The 12,207-nt window shown below is 41.4% G+C and overlaps 1 protein-coding gene across 4 annotated transcripts; it reads left to right on the plus strand.

Moving 5' to 3' along the window:
- Positions 1 to 56: 56 nt before the first annotated feature.
- On the plus strand, positions 57 to 5,010 carry tbata (thymus, brain and testes associated). Of its 4 annotated transcripts, XM_086017678.1 has the most exons (9): positions 57 to 148; positions 366 to 652; positions 2,005 to 2,148; positions 2,240 to 2,304; positions 2,551 to 2,700; positions 2,903 to 2,984; positions 3,569 to 3,704; positions 3,779 to 3,819; positions 4,211 to 5,010. In XM_086017678.1, exons 2-9 carry the CDS (start codon positions 496 to 498, stop codon positions 4,297 to 4,299), a joined length of 864 nt encoding a protein of 287 aa, XP_085873804.1. In that variant the 5' UTR covers positions 57 to 148; positions 366 to 495; the 3' UTR covers positions 4,300 to 5,010. The 4 variants fall into 4 exon arrangements, with proteins under 4 accessions (XP_085873804.1, XP_085873801.1, XP_085873803.1 ...); XM_086017675.1 differs by having other exon boundaries at positions 2,240 to 2,700; XM_086017677.1 differs by having other exon boundaries at positions 84 to 148; positions 388 to 652; positions 2,240 to 2,700.
- Positions 5,011 to 12,207: the final 7,197 nt, after the last annotated feature.

Genomic DNA, 12,207 nt, shown 5'->3' on the forward strand with positions numbered 1-12,207 from the left:
CTCCCCCCTCCTCCCCCTCCTCCTCCTCCCCCTCCTCCTCCTCCTCCTTCCCGCTCCTCCTCACCCCTCCCTTCCCCTTTTGCTCCTGCTGACTGACATCACCGTCGTCCGCCATCAACTGACTCACTTTGCAAAGAGAACACTTCAAGTGAGTGCGTTCTTTTCCCAATTTCGTCTTTGCGCCGCACAATGTCGCCTCGCAGCGCAGGCAAATGCAATTCGTTTGCTGGCGTTTGGAGCCGCAACCAAAGCGACGTGGTGCGCGCAGGCCATTAGGAGCATTGTGCATTGTTTGCCTGCCTGCTTGGTGTCAATGAAGTGGTTGCGAGGTTACATCACGTGCCCGCTTTGCTCTGGTTTCTTAGCGACCGCCACAACTTCTTACAGCGCCAATCAGTTGTCCAAGTTGCTGGTGCGTCCTTGTTTGTTTTTGCCACTACGACGCGGATTCCAAAGCGTCTCCAGGCTTCTTCCTGCTCGTGTCTTTCCCCCAAAATGTCCGGACGGTGGCCGAGCGGGGGTCCCGGCCGGCTCCCCCTGGAACCGAGCGAGGCGCCGATGACGGCGGGCGCGCCGAGGTTCGGGGCCCTCAGCCGCCACTCCTTCTTCTCCAGGCACAACCCGCACCCCCATCGCGTCAGGCACATTCAAGGTGAGCGAGCAGGCGAGCGGGCGAGCGGGCGGGCGAGCGGGCGGGCGAGCGGGCGGGCGAGCGGGCGGGCGAGCGGGCGGGCGAGCGAGCGAGCGGGCGGGCGAGCGGGCGGGCGAGCGAGCGAGCGAGCGGGCGAGCGAGCGAGCGAGCGGGCGAGCGCCGCCCAAACGGGGGCGCAGAGTCGTCGTTTTGCAACGGGTTGGGCTCACTCCCTTCAAGTCCCTTCTTGTCATCGTACGTACGCCGGCATATCGCTGGCACACCAGGAAAAGAACAAAATCAATATGTCATAACATGATCCTTTTCACATTTTGATATGACAACTCGCACTCCCTTCCAAAAGTTTTGGAACAGCAAAGTCAATGTATACTGAAGACATTTGGGCTTCAAGACAAATATGAGACCAAAGTTCATCATTTTGGGTATTTCCATCCAGATCAGGAGAAGTTTCATCCTAACGCAAGGGATTTGCAGGGGCGCGTCTTACCCTGAGCAAATCGGTCATCCCACTTGAACGTTTGACCTCCTGAGGAGGAGATTGAAGGCAGGAAGCCCTCCGAACAAAGTGCGGTGACGCCCTGGAAAAACATTTCCAAAAAGCAAGCCACTGTCCACTCAAGTCAGGCAAGTTTTTCCACTTCAAGCTCTTTTGGTAATGTCCGTCCCAACACTTTTGCTCACTTGAAAACAAACAAAGAAAAGCCGCACTCTCCAGAAGTGTTGAACACGTGTAAATAGCAAATCAAAGGTGGAATTGTCAACTTTTGTCTCCTCCTCCTCATCTTTTGCTTGGCAACCCAAATGTCGTCAGTACAAAGCACCTGACTTTGCTGTCGCAATACTTATTTTATTTCATTTGTTTGCACCAAGCAACCTCAAATGTTTCTATAGTGTCATGACTGTCTTTTATTCTTTTTTTTTCATTCTCGTACAGTAGCACAATTTTCAGTAGCAGGAGCTTCCATTTCCTAAATTAGGAGTGGCCAAACTTTTTGGACCTAAAAGCTGCTTGGATGAATCAATGATTCAAATCATTTTTAGTTGCGAGATTGCAACATGAAAGACGGAACAAGCAAATGATTGATGCATGTTGTGATTTAGTTTTATGCTTGATTTGTTTTTTTTTGTTTTTTATGATTACATGTGTTTTTTTAAAATGATTTATTGATTGAACTGAAATGGCATTTGTGAAATGAAGTCCAACACCGTTTTGCCGTTCCCACGGCGACTGACGGATTGATATTTCTGAAGCCGCGCGCTGCGGCAGACCGGAAATGAAAGTCAAAGTGATGACGGCACGATTGCGCGGGTCCAAACGTTTGTCCTGGCAAGTCACGTCGTCCGCGTTTCAGGACTGAACGGCGGACCCGTTTGCACGGTGAGAGACGACTGGTTGGTCAGCTCCTGGTTGTTTCCGCAGCCGCTTCTCAAGAGTCCCGACCGCGCGTTGGCCGACGCGCCGGCGTTGCCTTTGACGCCGCATCAAGCTCAGTCTGGTAGCAAAGCGGCTCATTGCAACCAAAAGTTTTGCCCTGTTTTTTTTTATCTGGAGCCTTTGACGAATGCCCTTCGCTTGTTTTGTTCCAGCGTTGTTTTCAGAGGCTTGGAGAGACGAACTACGGCGGCTGGCAGCCAAAGTGGGCCAAAATGAGGTACTGATGTATTACTTGCTCCCTTTCCGCTGGCTACGCTTCAGCAAGCACTTTTGGGGCCTCAAACGCCCCAAACGAGCTCCGCCCCCTTTGAAATTCAGCAAAGCAGTAAGGCTCAATTCAATGCGCTCGGAGCGCCTTAGAGGCTGTTTTCCCCTTTGCTCCCTTTTTTCTTCCGCCGGCATTTCCCACGCATGCGCGAGCAACCACTGGGAATGCGCGGCCCTCTCCCTCCCCCTGCGGCAGGCCCGGCCCACGCCAGAGCCCGTCGGACGCCGGACCCAGTACTCGGCCCAAAGCGGGCGACTCGTGCCCGCGAGCGCCAAGAGCCACCCGCGTCGACATCCTTCCCAGCGACTGGACCGGCGCGAACCTTTCCAGGATCAGGAAGTGTTGGTAAGCAGCTGAGTGGTCATCTGGCGCTTCAATCAAGAGACGGCGTTCGACATGCGAGTCGCCGCCAGAGCCGCCGCCGCCAGAGCCGCCGCCGCCAGAGCCGCCGCCAGAGCCGCCGCCACCAGAGCCGCCGCCGCCAGAGCCGCCGCCGCCAGAGCCGCCGCCGCCGCCGCCGCCACTGCCGCCTTGTTCTTCTGCCCAGGTGCTGGAGCTGCTTTGCCAGATCCTGCAGACGGATTCGTTGCAGGCGCTCCAGCGTTGGCTCCTGTTGGCCGACCACCAAGGTGACGCCAGCCTCACTCGCCGCGTCACTATGGCAACGCCAAGCCCCGGGATTCACGGTCGCGGTTGTCGAAGGGAACTCTCCAAACGGGCCTCGGCGCTTTGCCTCCTTTAGTGAACAAATTCCGATCGGGCCCAATTCAAGTCAAAGGTGATTTGCTCGGCTTTCGGCAGTTTTGAGCCGGGCTCCCCCGAACGAGCTCTTCGGCCGGCAGTTTTGGTCCCGACGTGACGAGTAAACGAGCGAGTCAAATCCCGGGGTTTGCTTTTGCCGCTTGGCCGGACTAACCGCAAATTACGCGGGTTGGTCCTCCCCTAAATGTCTTTAGTCGGACGCATCCGACGCCTTCCGCTGATTTGAATTTGCTGCGAGTGTCCGGATGCTTTTTGCCACTCAAAAGCACTCCAGCCTTTTCATTAAGCTTGACTGCTGTCGTGATGTAACTGCGTTTTCAAAGCGGATGATTTTTGTCTTGCTGTTGTGGGTCATTTGGAGACCAATTGAGTAGACTGAAACGTCTTGGACTTGAAGTGGCTCTTTGCTTCCAAAGTTGCAAAGTTGAGCGTCTGGTTGGTGTCTGCGCAGAGAAGGAGCTGGCGCTGGGCATGATCAAACAAGTGGACTTGTCGGGCCGCCGGCCGGCGAACCCGCGGCACCTTCCGCCCCTCGTGCGCGGCCCCCCGTCCTTCCACCCGCCTGGGAGGACGGCGCGGCGGTTCAGGCGAGCGGCCGCCGCGACCTTTGCGCTCGCCCGAGGTCCTCGACCTTCAGCTTGTTTTTCCCGCGCTTTCTCAGGTGGTGCCGAGCCGACGGAAGGTCTGGCGCCGACCGGCCAGGTAGGCCCCCCCCCGAAAGCTTCCTCGAGACCTCCTTGACTTTTCATTTCACTTTTTTGCCACAACGGCTCCATACACACCACGCGGTTTACGTTGGTTTTATTTCCACAAAAGACAGAGAGAGAGAGAGAGACACACACACACAAAAGGTGGGCTTTTTCACTTGGGGGTGTACTCACTATTGACTGTGTGTCATTTTGCGAGATACATAATGTGGAGGCGATTTCTAAATGATTTCTGTTTTCAATCCAACCCACAAGTTTTGCTCATATCGCCGTGTGCGAAATTTTGGGCCAAAAAGGAATGAATTGGCACGCCAAGGTCGGCCACAACGCTTGTGACGATTGTACGCGGGCGCGACGTGATCTTGCTTGCGTTTTCTCATTGGCAGAGAGCATCGGGGCCGCGCAGATTCTTGAGATCCGCGCCGAGGAGGATCAACAAGATGACCCGGACAAGACCGCAGGCCATGCGGAATGATAGCGTACGGATTTGCAAACTAGGGTTAGGGTTCCAAAGTAGGGTTTCACGCACTTGTAGCCTCCCTCTCAAGCATACTTTCTTGAAACGCATCCTTGCTATCCATCTGAAGGTTTTTCTACCGGCATGCTCCTTGTCTTCACTAATAAGACAATCGACCACACTAGAAAATGACAAAGGCGCACTAGAATCACAAATGTTCCGTACTTTCCCTACATTTCTGCAAGGAGAACTTTGGCATACAAGTAGGACAACGACGAGGGCAGCTAGTGAAGCAAAACAATGCACGAGTTGACGTCTGTGAAGGTCAACTTTTGTAGTTCCGCATTCATGCGGTTGTCTATTAGTGTCCAGTTTTGGGAGCAAAACTTTGAGCTGAAAGTAGGAAAATGAATATTCTTGAAAAAGTCAAAGATGAAATGGAATGAACGAAGCGAAGCACAATCACGATATGGACAATTTCTCAAGCTCTGTAATTTATGCAGCATTCATGTTTTATTGATGACAAGTAGCTCTTGATGTGTTTTGCAACAAGGCAGTGGGCAGTTCCTTTTTTTCTGTAGGACTTAGTGGAGCGCTTTTCTTTCATGTTCCTTATTCATGGTACTTTTCCCTGAAATGCAATATGCAATATTCATCGTGTACATGTACTTGCAATTGTGAGTTTTTTTTAGTTTTTTATAATCATGAACCACTTACTTTGATGAGTCATTTCTTTGATTGGATTTATTTCCTACGCAACGAAAAACAAGTTTTCCCTGAAAACGTTATTCCGTGTCCGTGTGACTGACGACACATGCGCTTACCTTTTTTCCCAAAAAACGAGGTAAGGGTATAGTAAGGCATTTTTTTTTTTAGAAAAAACAGGTAAGGGTATACCCTTACCATTTTTTTCCAAAAACGAGGTAAGGGTATAGTAAGGCGTTTTTTTTTAAAAACGAGGTAACGGTATACCCTTACCTTTTTTTTGTCGAAAAACGAGGTAAGGGTATATATAGTAAGGCGTTTTTTTTCCAAAAACGAGGTAAGGGTATAGTAAAGCTTTTTTTTTTTTTCAAAAAACAAGGTAAGGCTATACCCTTACCTTTTTTTTTCTAAAAACGAGGTAAGGGTATAGTAAGGCGTTTTTTTCGAAAAAAAAGTTAAGGGTATAGCCTTGCCATTTTTTTTGAAAAACGAGGTAAGGGTATAGCCTTACCATTTTTTTCTAAAAACGGGGTAAGGGTATACCCTTACCTTTTTTTTTCGAAAAATGATGTAAGGGTATACCCTTACCTTTTTTTTTTCTAAAAACGAGGTAAGGGTATAGTAAGGCGTTTTTCCCAAAAAATGAGGTAAGGGTATAGTAAGGCTTTTTTTTCCCAAAAAACGAGGTAAGGGTATAGTAAGGCGTTTTTTCGAAAAATGATTTAAGGGTATACCCTTACCTTTTTTTTAAAAAACGAGGTAAGGGTATAGTAAGGCGTTTTTTTCGAAAAACGAGGTAAGGGTATAGTAAAGTTTTTTTTTTGTTTTTTTTTTTAAATGAGGTAAGGGTATAGTAAGGCGTTTTTTTCCAAAAACGAGGTAAGGGTATACCCTTACCTTTTTTTTCGAAAAATGATGTAAGGGTATACCCTTACCTTTTTTTTCTAAAAACGAGGTAAGGGTATAGTAAGGCTTTTTTTCCCAAAAAATGAGGTAAGGGTATAGTAAGGCTTTTTTTCCCAAAAAACGAGGTAAGGGTATAGTAAGGCGTTTTTTTCGAAAAACGAGGTAAGGGTATAGTAAAGTTTTTTTTTTGTTTTTTTTTTTAAATGAGGTAAGGGTATAGTAAGGCGTTTTTTTCCAAAAACGAGGTAAGGGTATACCCTTACCTTTTTTTTCGAAAAATGATGTAAGGGTATACCCTTACCTTTTTTTTCTAAAAACGAGGTAAGGGTATAGTAAGGCTTTTTTTCCCAAAAAATGAGGTAAGGGTATAGTAAGGCTTTTTTTCCCAAAAAACGAGGTAAGGGTATAGTAAGGCGTTTTTTTCGAAAAACGAGGTAAGGGTATAGTAAAGTTTTTTTGTTTTTTTTTTAAATGAGGTAAGGGTATAGTAAGGCGTTTTTTTCCAAAAACGAGGTAAGGGTATACCCTTACCTTTTTTTTCGAAAAATGATGTAAGGGTATATACCTTACCTTTTTTTTCTAAAAACGAGGTAAGGGTATAGTAAGGCGTTTTTTTCCAAAAAGGAGGTAAGGGTATAGTAAGGCGTTTTTTTTCGAAAAACGAGGTAAGGGTATAGTAAGGCGTTTTTTTTTTTTAAAAACGAGGTAAGGGTATAGTAAGGCGTTTTTTTTCTAAAAACGAGGTAAGGGTATAGGAAGGCGTTTTTTTTTTCTAAAAACGAGGCAAGGGTATAGTAAGGCGTTTTTTTTAAAAAACGAGGTAAGGGTATAGTAAGGCGTTTTTTATAAAAAACGAGGTAAGGGTATAGTAAGGCGTTTTTATCGAAAAATGAGGTAAGGGTATAGTAAGGCGTTTTTTTTTAAAAACGAGGTAAGGGTATAGTAAGGCGTTTTTATCGAAAAATGAGGTAAGGGTATAGTAAGGCGTTTTTTTCTAAAAACGAGGCAAGGGTATAGCCTTACCTTTTTTTGAAAAAACGAGGTAAGGGTATAGTAAGGCGTTTTTTTCGAAAAACGAGGTAAGGGTATAGTAAATTTTTTTTTTTTTTTTTTTTAAATGAGGTAAGGGTATAGTAAGGCGTTTTTTTCCAAAAACGAGGTAAGGGTATAGTAAGGCGTTTTTTCGAAAAATGATATAAGGGTATACCCTTACCTTTTTTTAAAAAAACGAGGTAAGGGTATAGTAAGGCGTTTTTTTTGAAAAACGAGGTAAGGGTATAGTAAATTTTTTTTTTTTTTTTTAAATGAGGTAAGGGTATAGTAAGGCGTTTTTTTTCCAAAAACGAGGTAAGGGTATACCCTTACCTTTTTTTTCGGAAAATGATGTAAGGGTATACCCTTACCTTTTTTTTCTAAAAACGAGGTAAGGGTATAGTAAGGCGTTTTTTTCCCAAAAAATGAGGCAAGGGTATAGCCTTACCATTTATTTCCAAAAACGAGGTAAGGGTATACCCTTACCTTTTTTTTTTTCGAAAAATGATGTAAGGGTATACCCTTACCTTTTTTCCGAAAAATGATGTAAGGGTATGATAAGGCGTATTTTCAAAAAAAATTAGGTAAATGTATAGTAAGGCGTTTTTTCCCAAAAAATGAGGTAAGGGTATACCCTTACCTTTTTTTCCAAAAACGAGGTAAGGGTATACCCTTACCTTTTTTTCCAAAAACGAGGTAAGGGTATACCCTTACCTTTTTTTTTTAGAAAAACGATGTAAAACTTTCAACATTTAGTTCCTTCATATAACAACAAAAATGTTCAAACGGAGGTGGGATTTGAACCGTCAACCTTCTGGTCAACAGGGAAGGGACTCTACCAGGTGAGCTAAAGCCAGTATAATAAAGCATCGAAAGTTATTTATGTTTCACTTGTGGGATTCTGAAAATGTTCATGTATAAAAGGCATGTTTTTTTGTTTTTTGTTTTTTTTAAATAGCAGTTAAATGACAATTCATTATACGGAACAATATTAAACGTGACAATATGAGATGAACTTGAAGCTCAGCTAAAAGCAGTCTAAGGCTGGAATGAACCCTTGTCATCCATGTCACAATCCTCTGCTCTAACCACTCAACTATGGTCAACTTAGGCATTGTCTGTGGAATATATAAAAGATAAGGGTATACAAAAAACGAGGTCGGTATAGTAAGGTTTTTTTTTTTTTTTTTTTTTTTGGAAAAACGAGGGTATATATAAGGGTGTACCCTTACCTTTTTTTCGAAAAATTATGTAAGGGTATAGTAAGGAGTTTTTTTAAAAAAACGATGTAAGGGTATAGTAAGGCGTTTTTTTCGAAAAAAAAGGTAAGGGTATACCCTTACCACTTTTTTTGAAAAACGAGGTAAGGGTATAGTAAGGCGTTTTTAAAAAAAAATGAGGTAAGGGTATAGTAAGGCGTTTTTTTCGAAAAAAAAGGTAAGGGTATAGTAAGGCGTTTTTTTTCGAAAAAAAAGGTAAGGGTATAGCCTTACCATTTTTTTTGAAAAACGAGGTAAGGGTATAGTAAGGCGTTTTTTTTTTTAAAAAAACGAGGTAAGGGTATAGTAAGAAGTTTTTTTTTTTGAAAAAAAAGGTAAGGGTATAGTAAGGCGTTTTTTTCGAAAAACGAGGTAAGGCGTTTTTTTTTTTAAAAACGAGGTAAGGGTATAGTAAGGCGTTTTTTTCGAAAAATGAGGGTATAAAGGGTATACCCTTACCTTTTTGTCAAAAGACGAGGTAAGGGTATACCCTTACCTTTTTTTCGAAAAATGATGTAAGGGTATAGTAAGGAGTTTTTTTTAAAAAAACGATGTAAGGGTATAGTAAGGCGTTTTTTAAAAAAAATGAGGTAAGGGTATAGTAAGGCGTTTTTTCGAAAAAAAAGGTAAGGGTATAGTCAGGCGTTTTTTTCGAAAAAAAAGGTAAGGGTATAGCCTTACCATTTTTTTTGAAAAACGAGGTAAGGGTATAGTAAGGCGTTTTTTATAAAAAACGAGGTAAGGGTATAGTAAGGCGTTTTTATCGAAAAATGAGGTAAGGGTATAGTAAGGCGTTTTTTTTTTTAAAAACGAGGTAAGGGTATAGTAAGGCGTTTTTTTTTTGAAAAAAAAGGTAAGGGTATAGTAAGGCGTTTTTTTCGAAAAACGAGGTAAGGCGTTTTTTTTTTGATAAACGAGGTAAGGGTATAGTAAGGCGTTTTTTTTCGAAAAATGAGGGTATATAAGGGTATACCCTTACCTTTTTGTCAAAAGACGAGGTAAGGGTATACCCTTACCTTTTTTTCGAAAAATGATGTAAGGGTATAGTAAGGAGTTTTTTTTAAAAAAACAAGGTAAGGGTATAGTAAGGCGCTTTTTAAAAAAAATGAGGTAAGGGTATAGTAAGGCGTTTTTTCGAAAAAAAAGGTAAGGGTATAGTAAGGCGTTTTTTTCGAAAAAAAAGGTAAGGGTATAGCCTTACCATTTTTTTTGAAAAACGAGGTAAGGGTATAGTAAGGCGTTTTTTTTTTTAAAAAAACGAGGTAAGGGTATAGTAAGAAGTTTTTTTTTTTGAAAAAAAAGGTAAGGGTATAGTAAGGCGTTTTTTTCGAAAAACGAGGTAAGGCGTTTTTTTTTTTAAAAACGAGGTAAGGGTATAGTAAGGCGTTTTTTTCGAAAAATGAGGGTATAAAGGGTATACCCTTACCTTTTTGTCAAAAGACGAGGTAAGGGTATACCCTTACCTTTTTTTCGAAAAATGATGTAAGGGTATAGTAAGGAGTTTTTTTTAAAAAAACGATGTAAGGGTATAGTAAGGCGTTTTTTAAAAAAAATGAGGTAAGGGTATAGTAAGGCGTTTTTTCGAAAAAAAAGGTAAGGGTATAGTCAGGCGTTTTTTTCGAAAAAAAAGGTAAGGGTATAGCCTTACCATTTTTTTTGAAAAACGAGGTAAGGGTATAGTAAGGCGTTTTTTATAAAAAACGAGGTAAGGGTATAGTAAGGCGTTTTTATCGAAAAATGAGGTAAGGGTATAGTAAGGCGTTTTTTTTTTAAAAAACGAGGTAAGGGTATAGTAAGGCGTTTTTTTTTTGAAAAAAAAGGTAAGGGTATAGTAAGGCGTTTTTTTCGAAAAACGAGGTAAGGCGTTTTTTTTTTGATAAACGAGGTAAGGGTATAGTAAGGCGTTTTTTTTCGAAAAATGAGGGTATATAAGGGTATACCCTTACCTTTTTGTCAAAAGACGAGGTAAGGGTATACCCTTACCTTTTTTTCGAAAAATGATGTAAGGGTATAGTAAGGAGTTTTTTTAAAAAAAACAAGGTAAGGGTATAGTAAGGCGCTTTTTAAAAAAAATGAGGTAAGGGTATAGTAAGGCGTTTTTTCGAAAAAAAAGGTAAGGGTATAGTAAGGCGTTTTTTTCGAAAAAAAAGGTAAGGGTATAGCCTTACCATTTTTTTTTAAAAACGAGGTAAGGGTATAGTAAGGCGTTTTTTATAAAAAACGAGGTAAGGGTATAGTAAGGCGTTTTTATCGAAAAATGAGGTAAGGGTATAGTAAGGCGTTTTTTTTTTTAAAAAACGAGGTAAGGGTATAGTAAGACGTTTTTTTTTTGGAAAAAAAAAGGTAAGGGTATAGTAAGGCGTTTTTTTCGAAAAACGAGGTAAGGCGTTTTTTTTTGAAAAACGAGGTAAGGGTATAGTAAGGCGTTTTTTTCGAAAAAAAAGGTAAGGGTATAGTAAGGCGTTTTTATCGAAAAATGAGGTAAGGGTATAGTAAGGCGTTTTTTTTTTAAAAAACGAGGTAAGGGTATAGTAAGACGGGTTTTTTTTGGAAAAAAAAGGTAAGGGTATAGTAAGGCGTTTTTTTCGAAAAACGAGGTAAGGCGTTTTTTTTTTGAAAAACGAGGTAAGGGTATAGTAAGGCGTTTTTTCGAAAAAAAAGGTAAGGGTATAGCCTTACCATTTTTTTTGAAAAACGAGGTAAGGGTATAGTAAGGCGTTTTTTATAAAAAACGAGCTAAGGGTATAAATAGTAAGGCGTTTTTTCGACAAATTAGGCAAGGGTATAGTAAGGCGTTTTTTCGAAAAAAAAGGTAAGGGTATAGTCAGGCGTTTTTTCAAAAAAATGAGGTAAGGGTATAGTAAGGCGTTTTTTCGACAAATTAGGTAAGGGTATAGTAAGGCGTTTTTATCGAAAAACGAGGTAAGGGTATAGTAAGGCGTTTTTAAAAAAAATGAGGTAAGGGTATAGTAAGGCGTTTTTTCGAAAAACGAGGTAAGGGTATAGTAAGGCGTTTTTTTCGAAAAAAAAGGTAAGGGTATAGCCTTACCATTTTTTTGGAAAAACAAGGTAAGGGTATAGTAAGGCGTTTTTTTTTATAAAAAAACGAGGTAAGGCTTTAGTAAGGCGTTTTTTTTATTAAAAAAAAAGGTACGGGTATAGTAAGGCGTTTTTATTGAAAAAAAAGGTGAGGGTATAGTAAGGCGTTTTGTTTTTTTAAAAAATGAGGTAAGGGTATGGGAAGGCGTTTTTTTTCAAAAAACGAGGTAAGGGTATAGTAAGGCGTTTTTTTTTTCTAAAAACGAGGCAAGGGTTCAGTAAGGCGTTGTTTTTTTCGAAAAAAAAGGTAAGGGTATAGTCAGGCGTTTTTTTCGAAAAAAAAGGTAAGGGTATATATAGCCTTACCATTTTTTTGAAAAACGAGGTAAGGGTATAGTAAGGCGTTTTTTATAAAAAACGAGGTAAGGGTATAGTAAGGCGTTTTTTTTTTCGAAAAAAAAGGTAAGGGTATAGTAAGGCGTTTTTTTAAAAAAACGAGGTAAGGCGTTTTTTCGAAAAACGAGGTAAGGGTATAGTAAGGCGTTTTTATTTTGGAAAAAAAAGGTAAGGGTATATATAGTAAGGCGTTTTTTTTTAAATGATGTAAGGGTATAGTCAGGCGTTTTTTCAAAAAAATGAGGTAAGGGTATAGTAAGGCGTTTCTTCGAAAACTTAGGGTATATAAGGGGATATAAGGGTATACCCTTACCTTTTTGTCAAAAAACGAGGGTATAGTAAGGCGTAAAAAAAAAACGTAAAGTTTACGTGAACAGCATCATACACAGCAGTCTTACACCTTTTTTTTGAAAAATGATGTAAGGGTATAGTAAGGCGTTTTTTTAAAAAAACGAGGTAAGGGTATACTAAGGCGGGTTTTTTTTTCGAAAAAAAAAAGGTAAGGGTATAGTAAGGCGTTTTTTTTCGAAAAACGAGGTAAGGGTATAGTAAGCAGCTACTCAAGTCATCGAAGATGTCTGTTTGTTTT

Source organism: Filicampus tigris, chromosome 19 (assembly GCF_054856515.1).
Source record: "Filicampus tigris isolate MCC_2025a chromosome 19, RoL_Ftig_1.0, whole genome shotgun sequence".
Classification (NCBI taxonomy): Eukaryota; Metazoa; Chordata; class Actinopteri; order Syngnathiformes; family Syngnathidae; genus Filicampus; species Filicampus tigris.

What these genes read in the sequence shown, in the direction of transcription:
- tbata (XM_086017675.1), top strand. Translation starts at nt 496, where the DNA reads ATGTCCGGACGGTGGCCGAGCGGGGGTCCCGGCCGGCTCCCCCTGGAA. An exon ending in GCCGCATCAAGCTCAGTCTG is followed by an intron (nt 2,149 to 2,239) that starts GTAGCAAAGCGG and finishes GTTTTGTTCCAG; the next exon opens with CGTTGTTTTCAGAGGCTTGG. An exon ending in GTCTGGCGCCGACCGGCCAG is followed by an intron (nt 3,820 to 4,210) that starts GTAGGCCCCCCC and finishes TCTCATTGGCAG; the next exon opens with AGAGCATCGGGGCCGCGCAG.